This window comes from Leuresthes tenuis, unplaced genomic scaffold (assembly GCF_036924035.1).
Source record: "Leuresthes tenuis unplaced genomic scaffold, fLeuTen1.0.hap1 SCAF_2, whole genome shotgun sequence".
NCBI lineage: Eukaryota > Metazoa > Chordata > Actinopteri > Atheriniformes > Atherinopsidae > Leuresthes > Leuresthes tenuis.
The window spans coordinates 22213522-22226500 of NW_027325356.1; the positions used below are offsets into that span (position 1 = coordinate 22213522).

Here is a 12979-nt window from a genome sequence, read left to right on the forward strand (position 1 = left end):
GGTCCATACAATTTTAACAGTGTTACCCTGTTTATTTTCGTAGGATGCATCGAAATAAGAGGGACCGTGATGGTGCACCTCTTCAATAAGCTGCCGCCTCCACTGTCCCTCCACTGAGGTCCCAAACAGTGTCCATTTACTGAGAAGATGGAACTCAGAAAGCCATTTTAAATGAATTTCCATTCAGAGACTTGAATGATCAAGTGTTAGGAAAATGAATATGAATACTCAGGAATACTGTCTGAAATCCAAAAGCAGAGGACATTTAATCATGTTGCAACAAGGGAACGATTTGCAGGCTGCGATGCAAATGTTCAAAGATACTAAGTTCTCAACAAGCTTTTATAGGTTGAACAGACGGAGGCTTGCATTTTGTTTATATGAGTCATGAGACATTCCCCTCTGCCCTTCTTGGCTGTGAAATATCATCCGTTCGGAGCAGAGCAGGGAGGCTGTGGCACATTCCCTTCTGAGAGCAGAAAGTGGCGACCTCAAAGTGCAGGTGTTATTCTCAGTGACACAGAAGTGGAAATGATTATGATTATGTGAGCATAAAGGATAAAAAAAATGATTCTATCATCAAGACAGCAGTTTGTGTCAATACAAAACACTCTTTGTCAATCTACACAAGATAAGAGTATCACTTTGAGCAATTAAATCACCAGATCTAGGAAGAATGCTACATTAATTGCACAAATATTCCGATCTTGGGTTAACAATATAGCAGTGTTAAAATAAATTACAGCAATTTGAACCCTTTTCAGTCGAGGTTTGGGTTCAGATTCATTAACATATTTGTTCACATTTTAATTAGCCTTAACACTGGAGACATCTCAGCTAAATACCTTTTTCTCTCAACCTATTTATTCATGTTCATCTATCACCTTTTTTTTCTGTCTTACTGCATCAGAAGAAAATTTGAATAGCTATGTTACAGCTTGGCAGATAATCTTAGCCTCCCATTCTTTCCCAGTTTCATTTGTCACGCGTTGCCTCTTCCCTGTAGAAGCCTGACTGTCTTTCAGCGGAGTGATCAGAGGTCATGAGTTAAAATTCAAGGCAGAGACGTCGTCGTTCTCTCGGCCAACGCTCTTGACAAAGCCATCTGCTGCTTTCAGATGCTTTCTCTCGCCCCTCTGCCTCCTCTGCTCTGTTTTTAAGCAAATACACAATCTGCATAGGTCCGTATGAATGCACACACATATATGACACTTGTTTGCCAAACAGGGTGGGTATCTGAGTGTAGTTTAAAGCTGCATCTTACAGTCACTGAAACAGTTAGTAACACCTGAATAGGTTGCTCTCCTCTGGTCAGGCTGGTGGGCTGGTAGTGCTGCCTGTGTGTGTGTGTGTGTGTGTGTGTGTGTGTGTGTGTGTCAAGGCTTTTTTTAGTGATGAAGGAAACAGCTTGTATCAGTGCCTACATGTCAGAGGATTTATGTGGGAGACGGATACTTGGTGAATGCGTGCAGGTGGGATATAGAAATATGTGCACAATGATGGATGCCGGCTGGATTCGGGTTTTCTTTCTGTGCCAGTTATTTTTTAAACATTTTCCAAAGCCTCCCCGTTTCTACCCAGGTTCCCAGGGGCTGGATAGATTCTCTGCATACATCAGGCATCCTCACAGGAAAATGCCTTGCCCAGGAGAGTCTTATTAATACAGTTTTTAAGATGCACTTATGTGCTTATGTGTTGCAATTTAGAGGTAACAATAAGCAACAGAATCACCAGAAACATACGGTCTTCATGCAGCACTTGCTGTCATATCAAAGTTGTTGAAGAAGGGCGGCGTTCTGATGGCTTGAGGTATAAGATGATCATGTAATGATCATTTCCTCAGTTTGAGTCAGGGAGTCAAACTCCTGCCAGTTTGAGAAAATGCCCAGAAATCTTTAAATGAACAATAATATGGAGCTGATAGGTTAGAGTAGAAATATGAAAATGAGCCCCAGAGGATATTCAGAATTCATTTGCAATTGAAGTTAGTGAGAAATTTATGCCAGGAAGGAATTGGGAGAAACCAGAGCATTTAAATGTGATATAAAAAGAGGTCGATTTTGTTTATTTAAAGTTTGCTTTCCCACATGGTAGAAGTTTGACTTCAAACACCACGCTTTCTGTCACAGTGATGTTCTAACACGTCCTTATCGCTGCGAAAGGTTCTGTTTTAGTCCAGAGAACGATAACACCGACGCCCAGCGGTGCCAACGATATTCACATGCTCTCTGTGCCTGAAGATAAGCAATAGTGGGAATTCACATCAAAGTATAACTCCAGAGAAAAATAAAACAACTAATTAGTGTCGTGTCTCTATGAATCCAGTCAATCTCAGATTAAATTGAGAAGTTGTCTCTGTTTTTTTTTTTCTGTCAAAAAGAATGGACATTATTAACGAGTAATGCAAAATTGAAAGAAGACATCAAGAATACTGGTCGTTAGTGATTCAGTGAAGCAGGTTGTTCTCACGGATCGCCCTCTTTGGTAGATCAGCATCAGCTGCTGCTGTCCTGAGCTGACAAGAGCTACCTGTGAGGGTGACACGTAGCCTGATGGCATCTGAATGCCATCTTGTGGCCTGTGGCATCGGGGGCTGAAAACTTCAAAACAGTCAGATTGTAAACTGGATGAGAGAAAAACTAGTTGAAAGTAAACTAAATTAAAAACTACTCAGCACTTGTGTGCACGTAGCTGCCTTAAGCTGCTACACTGAAAAATATTTTCTCTTGATCTATTAGTCAAGTAAGATTGTATATATTTAATTGAACCCTAGGAAGCACCAAATAGTAATTAGGATTCTGCCTGTAATGACAAATGTAGCTGAGATCGCATGGGAAACCATTATTAATGCCAAAGGGGATCATTGGTGAGCTGAAATACTAAAAGAAATAAGAAAGTGTAAAACATAGAGGTCATTTTGAAAAGATATTTGTGCTCATATAGTTAAATGAGGGGTTGTGGGTTATTTGGTAAAGGTCGTAAATGGAAAAATACAGAATAGTCAGACACATTTTGACACATCTTGTGGCACTAAACAGGTGGGACAGATCTTCTTTGTGTCTTGTGTGGTGGTGGTATTACCCTGCGTATAAATGCATGCAAATAGCATAAGCACAGTGAAATTTCGAATGCATATCAGACAAAGCAGATTTGGGGAAAGCCACCTGGCGCGGGTCTTACGGGGTTTCCCAAATGAAATGATAATGTATTGGATACAATATATAATACAATAGAATAGATACATTTTAAACACAGCAACAGTCATGCAGCACTACATCAGAGTAGAAAAAGGCAATTTGTGAATCCAAGAAGCCAACAAAGAGAAGGTCAAAGGGTATCACTCCCCAGGGGATGCAGTTACCCCTAGTTACCAAGCCTCACCCTTAGCTTCATGAAACAGGATGAGGTGGGGCTGAGCTCACACTGGGATATGATGTGAAGGAAGAGGGAGGGTGGAGTCACGGAGGTGCATGCTGTGTAGCAGCTGGTGGGGGATGGGAGGAGCGAGGAGAAACACGAGGGAGGGAAGCAGGGGTTCGTTGTTACAACAGATTGCAGGACTATTGTGTATCACATCCCAGCCCCAGGTAAGATATACAGTCAGTGCATGGCATCATAGATGTTAACCAGCTGAGGCTATTTTTAAGTCATTTTTTTAAAAGCTTTCCTAAGATGTCTGATATGAAGAACATGCTGCCGCATTTTATCAGGTGTGTCCATGTGTCAGTGTGTCCGTAGCACTCTTTATGCTGTTGTTCAGATGTGTTTTATGTGCACGTTCGGCCAGTTGAGGAACAAGCGGTTGTATGTATGTGTGCTGGTGTGCGCTTCGGGACGTGTTTGTGATTCAGAGATGTTTTCTGTGGCAGGCTGTACAGAGGCAATTAACCAGCTTAATCATTTGTAATGGAAAACTTAATTAGAGTGAGGGAAAACGAGAAAAGCAGCAACAACACCCCTCTGAGGGCAGTTGTTCATGGCAACTTTATGGCACAACAGAGAGGACACGGTGACAAAATGGATGACAGAAAATACAAAATACACACTGTAACCGTGGTTAGAATAATTGCAAGTATGCAGTAGAATAAATGGTATGCTTTTTTCATAGTTTTTCAAAAGTAAGCTGCTCATTTTAGCTCCAAACTTAATCAATTATATATTTTCTTTCTGTTACTGTGAGGGCTTGGTGTATTTTAAAGAACTGACCTTTGATCAGCACAACAGGGTGCACCTATATCATTTAATGTCTGCATTCAGCCATTTTTGGACAACCCAAGGGACTTATCAATGAGAGATTTGGGTTTTGGTAGTTTTGTTTTTCTGTTTTTATCTTTCACACATGATTCAAAGTTTGCACAAATGCAACATCTGCCACCTGATGATCTTCCTGACTGAAAGTTAAAGCCTCCACACAGAGAGACTCTTCTGAGAAACTTGACTCTTCTGAACTGTTGACACTACAAACAAAAAAGAAAAAAGAAAAGAAAACAGTAAAGAATCCGTTTGACCTCTGGAGAACAGTGTGGGAAACAGATATGATTCACTTATGAAACATCCTTGAGGGTCTGAGTCTTGCACAGGTTGTCAGCTGACTTTCTAACAACAAGAAAACATATTTTGTCAGCTCACCTCCTTCAAATCACATAGAAATAACCTGTTATGTCTTCCATGTCGGCTACTATCAGCATGTTTGCCATAGATCAGATCAGTGTGGGTTTTGATTGACTAATCATCTGCAATGAGATCAGTGCAGACAGAGTATTGATCACCTGTGTGAACATGGTTTTGATTTTACTATCGATCCTTTGTTTGGCGGTGTCCTCTTTGTTTCATGCGAATGCTGAACGCTCTGATCACTGTTTACTTTCATGAACCCGAGGCTGAGGCTGAGCTCACAGATGAAAACTTGAAACCACAACTATGTTAAACATTTAATGTACACCAGAAAATCTCCATTTTTTTAATCCACGGGGTAAATTGGATTGTTAGACAAAGAAAATACAAAAAATGTAAAAGAAAGAAAGAGATAGAGAGAGAGATGCGTGGAGGGCAACGTTTGGATTTTTGTGTTGTTAAAGAGAACTTATTACATGCAGATTTTCATGAAGCAGTTTCTAGTATTGCAGGATGTTCCTCTTATGTGTGTGTGTGCGTATTTGCAAGGTTGAATTAGCCACCTGTATTTGGTGTTGCTCTAAAGCTGTGCTCCCTTTGTGTGTCCCTGTCTCAGGTTAAAAGCACTAACGATGCATGGCTTGTAAGCCGCCGGTCATGGCTCAGAGGAGGAGGCCAGGGACCAGTGGGGGAAACGGTATGGCTGCTCCAGGCCCTGCCTCCTGTCCCACCCCTCATCCTGCAGAGTCATGTGATCTGAAACCCATCCCAGCACGGCAACGCCCACTGCGCTACCACAAAGAGCCACATGATCCCAATACCCTCCCTCATTCCTGTAAGGCACAATATTCCTCCTCCAAGTCTCATGAGGTGGGTCACAGTCATGTGGAAGAAGATGCTGGTGCAGAGGTAGACGTGCAGCAGTACAGCAACCAAGATGTCGATCCAGAACTTGAGAATCAGCGACCAGCAACACCGTCCACACCTGAACACAATTGTGACCGTGATGACCACCACCAGGCAGACTTCCACGGTGGAGCCGACAGCCTGGACGATGACTCCAGCTCTGATTATATCAACAACACTTCAGACGACGAAGAAGACTATGATGATGGTGAGTTTGACATTAGTGGTCCTATTATAAGGGTTTTAAGAGGACTAATGTCTCTAGTTTTCTCTCCAGCTGGTATATTGAAAAAATAATAATAATCAGTGTATTGGACAAATAAGTGGACAAAAGTTCTTACACTTTGTCCTGAGAGGGACACAGATGTCACTACCAAGTAGCCTTACTAAATGTCCAATGATTTTTCAGACATATCATTAAAAAGGAAAAACCCTAAACGTAAGCCTTATGGTGGCATATCCACTGGACATCTAATTCTACTAGTTCTAACTGGGCATTAGTTAGCTGAATAGATAGGGTTAGATTTAACGTATTTATTTAGTATGTAGATATTTATAAAGAAAGTGCTAATATTAACAAACCTGCCTGTGTCTTATTAACCCCTCCAGGACTGGCAGAGGAGGATGAAGGTGTGACTTACTATATCCGCTACTGCCCAGAGGATGACAGCTACTTGGAGGGCATGGACTGCAGCAGCCAGGGAGATTGCAACCACAGCCACAAATACAGCCAGGGAGAATGTCCCAGGACCATACAGCCAGGCGGATCCCACACCGATGAGTGCCAGGAGGCTGTGGAAGGGTGGGCCGAGGAGGGAGAGCCTGAGGGGGAGGTGAGGGAGGAGGAGTGGGTGGAAGATGAGCAGGGAGAAGATGAAGTGAGGGAGGAGTGGAGAGAAGAGGAGGAAGAGGTGAGGGAAGAGTGGAGAGAGGGAGATGAAGAGGCCCAAGAAGAGTGGAGAGAAGAGGGCCAGGTAGGGGAGGAGCAGTGGGCGGGACGAGAGCGACACAAGGTGGAGGATTGGGGTGAGGGGGAGGGAGAGGTCCGCTGTGAGGTGGTGGAGCAAGATCCTGATGAACAGATTTACAATGGACGACCAGAGCCCATCCTGGACCATCATCACCACCACCACCACCACCACCACCAGGCTGCCATGCAAGACAATTTGCACACCCGACAGGGTGACAGAGAGGAGGAAGAGGCAGAGAGCGAGGGGTACTGTCCTAATGAGGAGGAAGATGAGGAAGGTGATGAGGAGGAGAGACACGGAAGGGCTTACACTGGAGACTACTATGCCCCTGAGGACAATGGGAACTCAGTGCGAGTTTCTCCATACCCAAGCCGTAAAGTGTTGGTGGTGGAAGGGGAGACGGGGGAGGAGGCAGAGGAGGACATTGATCAAATTGTTGCTGAGATTAAGATGAGTATGAGCATGGGAAGTCTAAGCAGCGGCACCGACCAAAGCCCAGAGGAGCTGGCACAGGACCCCACACCAAGTGACTATTCTCTCTCTAAACCCGAGGCAGCCTCCTACCCACCAGCTCATCACCGCCACGACAGCAGGCCCAAGTCCCTAAACCTCCCATCCATGCACCACAACAACGCTGAGCTCCAGAGGGGGATCAAGGCACATCCACGCTCCCCTGAAGACAGACAGAGATGGGCACAGGAGCAGGTGAGCTGTGTTTTAGAAAGGCTATAAGCACAGCTATTCCTCCTCATTCAGCCCATACATGGTGTCAAACCTGCTACAGGGATGCACTGCTTGAAAGTCATTTATGGTTCAGCCTCTGATTTTTACTGTTGGTAATGCCAAATCAAATACGTGGATCATTCACCATCAGGTTTGCATTCTTTGTTTCAAGAGACTCTATTCACTGGATGTGATTCATTTTGTTGGTGAGGGACTGAGGATGAGTAACAGATGGCATGTTTCTCATCGTCAACTAAAGAATAGATGGATCCTTGCCTCTCCCCCACGTCAACTTGACACGTACCCCCTCATTATTTTTATTTTTTTTCCAAAAGACCTGGTTCAAAGCACACGTACTGCGCACTCACACATCACCAACACATGCAGAACTCCCCCACCCACTAAAATTCAGACGGTAAAAGGAGAACAGGCCCGTGGGCAGCATGCTGAAACACACCTGCTCCACAGTGTGCACGTGTGCTTGCACTTTCTCTGTATGCAGCTCAATTTGCAGCAGAGAAGTGGGTCAGTGAAACTAGATCAAATTGGAGAAGAATGTACAGCACACTGCAGGTTCGGATGACTCCTCGGCTCACTGAGATGATTTGGTCTTTTCGTCTTCTTCTCTTATCCAATGAGGTGTTCTCCGTATCCCTTAACTGAACCAATGAAACATCGGATTTAGTAAGAGCTTTAAGGCGTAGTGTGGAGCCAAAAGCTTATGTTAACGTAGAAACTAGAAAACTCTTTCACACACACACACACTAATTCCCACAGCACTCTTTATTCTTTGCTTTTTATTTGCTATGACTTATTTTGAGCTGTTGGGAACATTTCAAGATTCCAAGGACAGAATGTCCTAAGCAGCCATTGGGATGTTCATTGAATGTGCACTTGTGTACGTTCCAGTTTATTTACACAAATCTAGAAGACAAATATGAGGCACTCTGTTGAAAAAGAAAACAAATAAATAAATCAAACTAATTATTTCCCGCCGTGAGCTCATGTACACAAAGGCAGAAGCTGCCAGTTGTCTCAGTGGTGGTCTGATGAAACTTGATTGCACTGATGAGTAAAGACTGGCGTGGCGCTGATTTATTGATGATGAAAAGTATTCTGATGGAACTTCCACGTGTAGCCTCTTTGTACAAGGCGCAGTGCAAAGTTTGCCTGGAATCACTTGGGATTCTTTACACAAATGTAGTTTTGTACTGTACAGCGAGAACAAAACGGCAGTTTTGCTTTCCATGCCGCCAACTAACATGAATCTCATTAATGTAATACTTGTTTGCACTACTAAGTACGGCAGCATAATGAATACCGATCAGAACTTTGTTTTGAGGCTTTTTTTCCCACCAAAGGAGAACAAAGATTCATGTGCTATTCCTCTTTTTCTCAGTGCTATGCCGTGGAGGAGGTTTTCACACCTTCCTCTCCTGAAAATGCACCTCATGGTAATTCTTCACTGGTGTACCCAACACAGAGATATCACCCCTTCAATCATAATCTGTTTTAGTTGGCAGGAAGCGTCCAAATGTAAAAATGCGTCGTGGTACAGTGTGTTCATAAACAGGAACAACACAACTGGCACCTTTTGTCATCGTGTTCATGTCAATTTGCATAATACAAGATATCGCATTGAATGTCAGCCATGCTTGTAAAATGACACCAAGAGAGATGGAGTCATGTTAACCAGAACAAAAAGCAACCAATGTGAAGCTGGGATTATAGGAAAAGTGTATTTTATACTGTATTTAATGAGAGATGTGATAAACGACTGACAAAGCTGACAAAAAGAGTTTGCCAGCTGAATGCAGATTGAATCCACTGCTCTTGTTCTTTAAGACAGTGTTTACCTTTAAGATTGTTTTGTTTTATGGTTCTGTCTTCAAATCAGATAAATCTTGATATTTTGGATCTTGGCTATACAAACCATTTGTTTTGCTGTGTGGAGGTTTTTCGTAGTCTGTCACTGTCTCACACCTCTTATCCATAGCAAACCCACACACCCATGTTAGCCGGGTTATCTCCGTCACAAACCTCCAACCAGCAGTGGAAACAGATATACAAGGCCCTCCTCCTTCATTCTGTTCTAATTATTATACTCCTGTACCTGCTTCTCTATGTCAACCTGGCAGGTGAGCAATGGAGCAGAGCAACCCAGAAAACAGCAGCGGTCTGACCTCAACGTTCCCCTGGAGAACAACAATGTACCAGAGGTAAGATGCTGCTGGACCTTTCTCAGCAGGTATCCCTGGCCAGGTGTTATGATGCTTATTGTTCCCTCTTTCCTGCCGTCTCAACCCCCATCGAGGCAGAAGGCCGCCCATCCTGAGTGTTCTTCTGCCAGAGGTTTCTTCCTGTTAAAAGCGAGTTCTTTCCACCATCACCTCGTGCACGCTCAGGGTGGATGCGATCTGTTGGTTTCCTTAGCAAGGCAACGTTTTTAGTTTTTTTTTTTGTATGAATTGGACTAATTTGGAATTTATTCAACTGAATTTGACTAGATTATGATTGTTTTTCAAAGAATTGGATTGTAACTGGCTTGAATTGGGCTGTATCTTTGACGTGCCTTGAGATGACATTGGTTGTAATTTGGCACTACATAAATCAAACTGAACTGAATTGAATCTGTGGCAGCATTTCCCTCAGCATTCTTTATCCGTTGCTAGGTTATTGTATTTTAGTGAATATATTGTGTGTATCCGTGTGTGTTAGTGCGTGACCATTTGAGTAAATGAGTAATTGTGTAATTACAACCACAGCTCATGTCCTCTGCTTACGGCACGATGGCATCGTGGTAATTGAGCAGCATGTCTGCTCGTGGTTTTATGAGGGTCATTTTTCACCGAGATGTCTGCGGTGGATGCTTCTTTTTTAGGCTCCACCCACAGCTCCGTGTCCTTCAGCTTTGTGAATGTGTGGTGAACTGTAGATGCAGGACTTAGTAGATGCAGAGGGATGAGTGTATGAATCCCTTTGCTTCCTCTCTGGTTCACCTCCCACGACAACCACGTTGGTGTGGGATGTCGATGAGCTTTTCGCTCTCTCACACCCACTTCTGCTGTATATGCACATATATGCTACATATGCTTCAGAGAAAGGAGAGGAGAAATACACGAGTGTAGATGCATGCAACTGTAGTCCCTGTAAGTCAGGGAGTTGCTTGAAAATAAAACAACATGTCTGAATGTTTTTGTCACCTGTTTTAAGCACCAGACAGATTTTTTTTCTACATAGGATAAGAAAGATAATTTATGATGAACTTTCTGCTTCCACTGCATTTGATTTGTCTTTGATTCTTGGGTCAGTACCTGTACATGTCAGCTGTATGGTGTCACTGATCTTTTAAACATAGCGAGAGCTCTGGTCTGCACCTGTGCTGTGAAGGCGAGCCAAATTTAATCCACTTAAAAAGCAAAGTTGATGGCAGTGATGGAAAGAAAGTCTGTTGTTGGATTAGCACAGGGATAAGTCCTGTCTTACTGGCCAAACTGGCAGAGGGATTTTTCAAAACTGTAAACATGCAAGAAATTAGCTGTTTCTGCTTCACCAGACTGTAGATCTTGTCCAAAATGAATGCAAATGTACCGGTCAAGGCCTGGTCAAGACCCACTGTGGAGTGGAATCAATATTTAGACTCCTTAAATTTAGATTTGCTGCCTGATCCCATAAGCTAATGTAGTGCTTTTTGAAGATGTTGTTGTTGTAAGAAGCAGATCATATTTGGGTAAAACCCTAACAGCATTTTTAAAGAAGATGAAACTGGCTCATGGACATTTATTTTACTGTTGTATCTCATTTATGTCTTCCAGCCTACAAAGAAGGTTGCATCGTTCCCCAGCTTTGTTGATGGTAAGATAATCTGTCCGCATGCCTGTTTGGTGATGAAACCAAAATATTGGGATCTCATGGAACAACTAAGGAACACTGGTTTTTCAGTGTGTCCCTAGCAAAACTCTATGCCGTTTCCCTGCCATTTGGCAGAGGCAAGGCTTAACAGGACCTCAGCAGGCTGTTTGCACATTCAGATCATAAAAGAGTATTGTCCTCTGAAAATGGGGTCTTACAGTCTAAATCTTGATATCACAGATTAATCTCAGCTCCCAGTGACACTGCGAAGCCATAATCTCACAGTCACTGGCCATCTCCCTGCTCAGATTCATCCAGTTATCACCGTATCTCCAGAGCAACAGTGTTTGGCTCTGTTTTTTAACATAGCACATTGAGCACAGTCGTTACACTCTCTCCATCACGCACATGTCACTTTCAGCCCAAACATTTTCTCTCTCTCTCTCTCTCTCCCCGCATGTCCCTGTTAATCACCATCTTCTCAGTCCCGGGACCCTGCGAGCCAGAAGACCTGATCGATGGCATTATCTTTGCTGCTAACTACCTGGGCTCCACCCAGCTGCTGTCTGAGAGAAACCCGTCCAAGAACATACGCATGATGCAGGCTCAAGAGGCTGTCAGTCGGGTCAAGGTATCGAAAAGCATTAACTCACACGTGCAAACACAGTCATCGTTCATGCTGGATTATTGGCCCGGAGATAGTCATTATTCAAAGTTACCCGGAGAAAGACAAAGGGATTATTCTTTTTCTTTGTTTCGTTTTTCAAGAAGCTGAAAGTAGCTGCGAGAAAGAATCCAAACTGTTAAATTAAACTCAGAAGGTTTACCTAAAGTCTCTTTCCGTAATCCCTGGAATCTTTTGAACAACTAACGTTGAGATAACTGTAATATATCTGATGATGCTTCTTTTTTTTGTTTATAAAATCTGTAACAGTGTTAAGGTTGTATTCGCCATGGCCCAAGAGTTGAGACTTTTTGCATCGAGAAATTTAACTGTGGCTCCTGAAATTCTTTAATGTCTTTAATTTCTTTTTTTTTTTTTTTTTTTTTTTTGCTTGATAAATAAGTTCCACTGCAGGAACTAATTTATCATCATCTCTGACTCATTCCCTGCTAAGTTAGTGCCGTCCCAGTCTAGCTTGTCCCTGCTCTGAAAGAGAATTTCACATGACGACGTCCTCTCTGCTCCCCGGAGGTGTCGTTATGATGTTCCAGTCGTGTTGTTGTTGTTGTTTAAGCAGTGAACGGTAACCTCAAATGTGTCAAAAACATATAGGAACCTTTCAGAAATGAAGTTCAGTAGCTTTGCATGGCTCGTCCTGCATGTCTTCTAACACATTTGCTGCACTGAATATGTCTCTCATTCTACAGTAAATGCTGTATAGGAACGGTGAAAGATGCATTTATAAGAAAAAACTTAAACAAAGAACAAAATCTGCTAATTTTCTTCTGTTATTTGTAATAGACCATTATGACAATAGTTTATGAAAATATAAACATATTCTCAATGTGTCGCTTGTAATTGCAACAAAGTATTATAGTCATATATTAGGCATGAGTGATCTTCGAGGGCAGCTAGAGATGTTAGTCAGACTGGGCTGCAGGGCGTCCGTTTGCCACAGCTGGCTGGATGGCAGGGCTGCTGACATACAAACCTTATATTTCCCTTGCTGACACTTGCCCCCTGCTGTTCACTAATAGTGTTGTGATGATGCTTCTTCAGTGCAGTTTCAGAAAAATTCGATTGGATGGTGCCAGTGCAGCGTAGGGAGGCTGGTTGTAAAGTAGCTGTTTGAAGAGCTGCTTGATAACTCTACTCCTCATTGTTATTCCATCAGTGCTTGTGTTTAACTTTTTAGAAACACTGACTAAAAATTCCCTGGTAAGAAAAGCCAGGCATACAGCGCAACTCG

The 12979-nt window shown here is 42.9% G+C and overlaps 1 protein-coding gene across 3 annotated transcripts in view; it reads left to right on the plus strand.

Annotated features, from left to right (window-relative positions):
- The window catches only part of apba2b (amyloid beta (A4) precursor protein-binding, family A, member 2b), a 58069-nt gene that overhangs the window by 29490 nt on the left and 15600 nt on the right, over positions 1 to 12979 (plus strand). For 2 of the 3 annotated variants that reach the window (XM_072380674.1, XM_072380676.1), the window contains exons 2-6: positions 5231 to 5728; positions 6130 to 7196; positions 9353 to 9433; positions 11030 to 11069; positions 11552 to 11697. In XM_072380674.1, coding sequence (XP_072236775.1) covers positions 5251 to 5728; positions 6130 to 7196; positions 9353 to 9433; positions 11030 to 11069; positions 11552 to 11697 — 1812 coding nt within the window. In that variant the 5' untranslated portion in view covers positions 5231 to 5250. Of the gene's footprint in view, positions 1 to 3534; positions 3588 to 5230; positions 5729 to 6129; positions 7197 to 9352; positions 9434 to 11029; positions 11070 to 11551; positions 11698 to 12979 lie in introns of those variants that run through there. The other variant, XM_072380675.1, reaches the window with a different exon arrangement.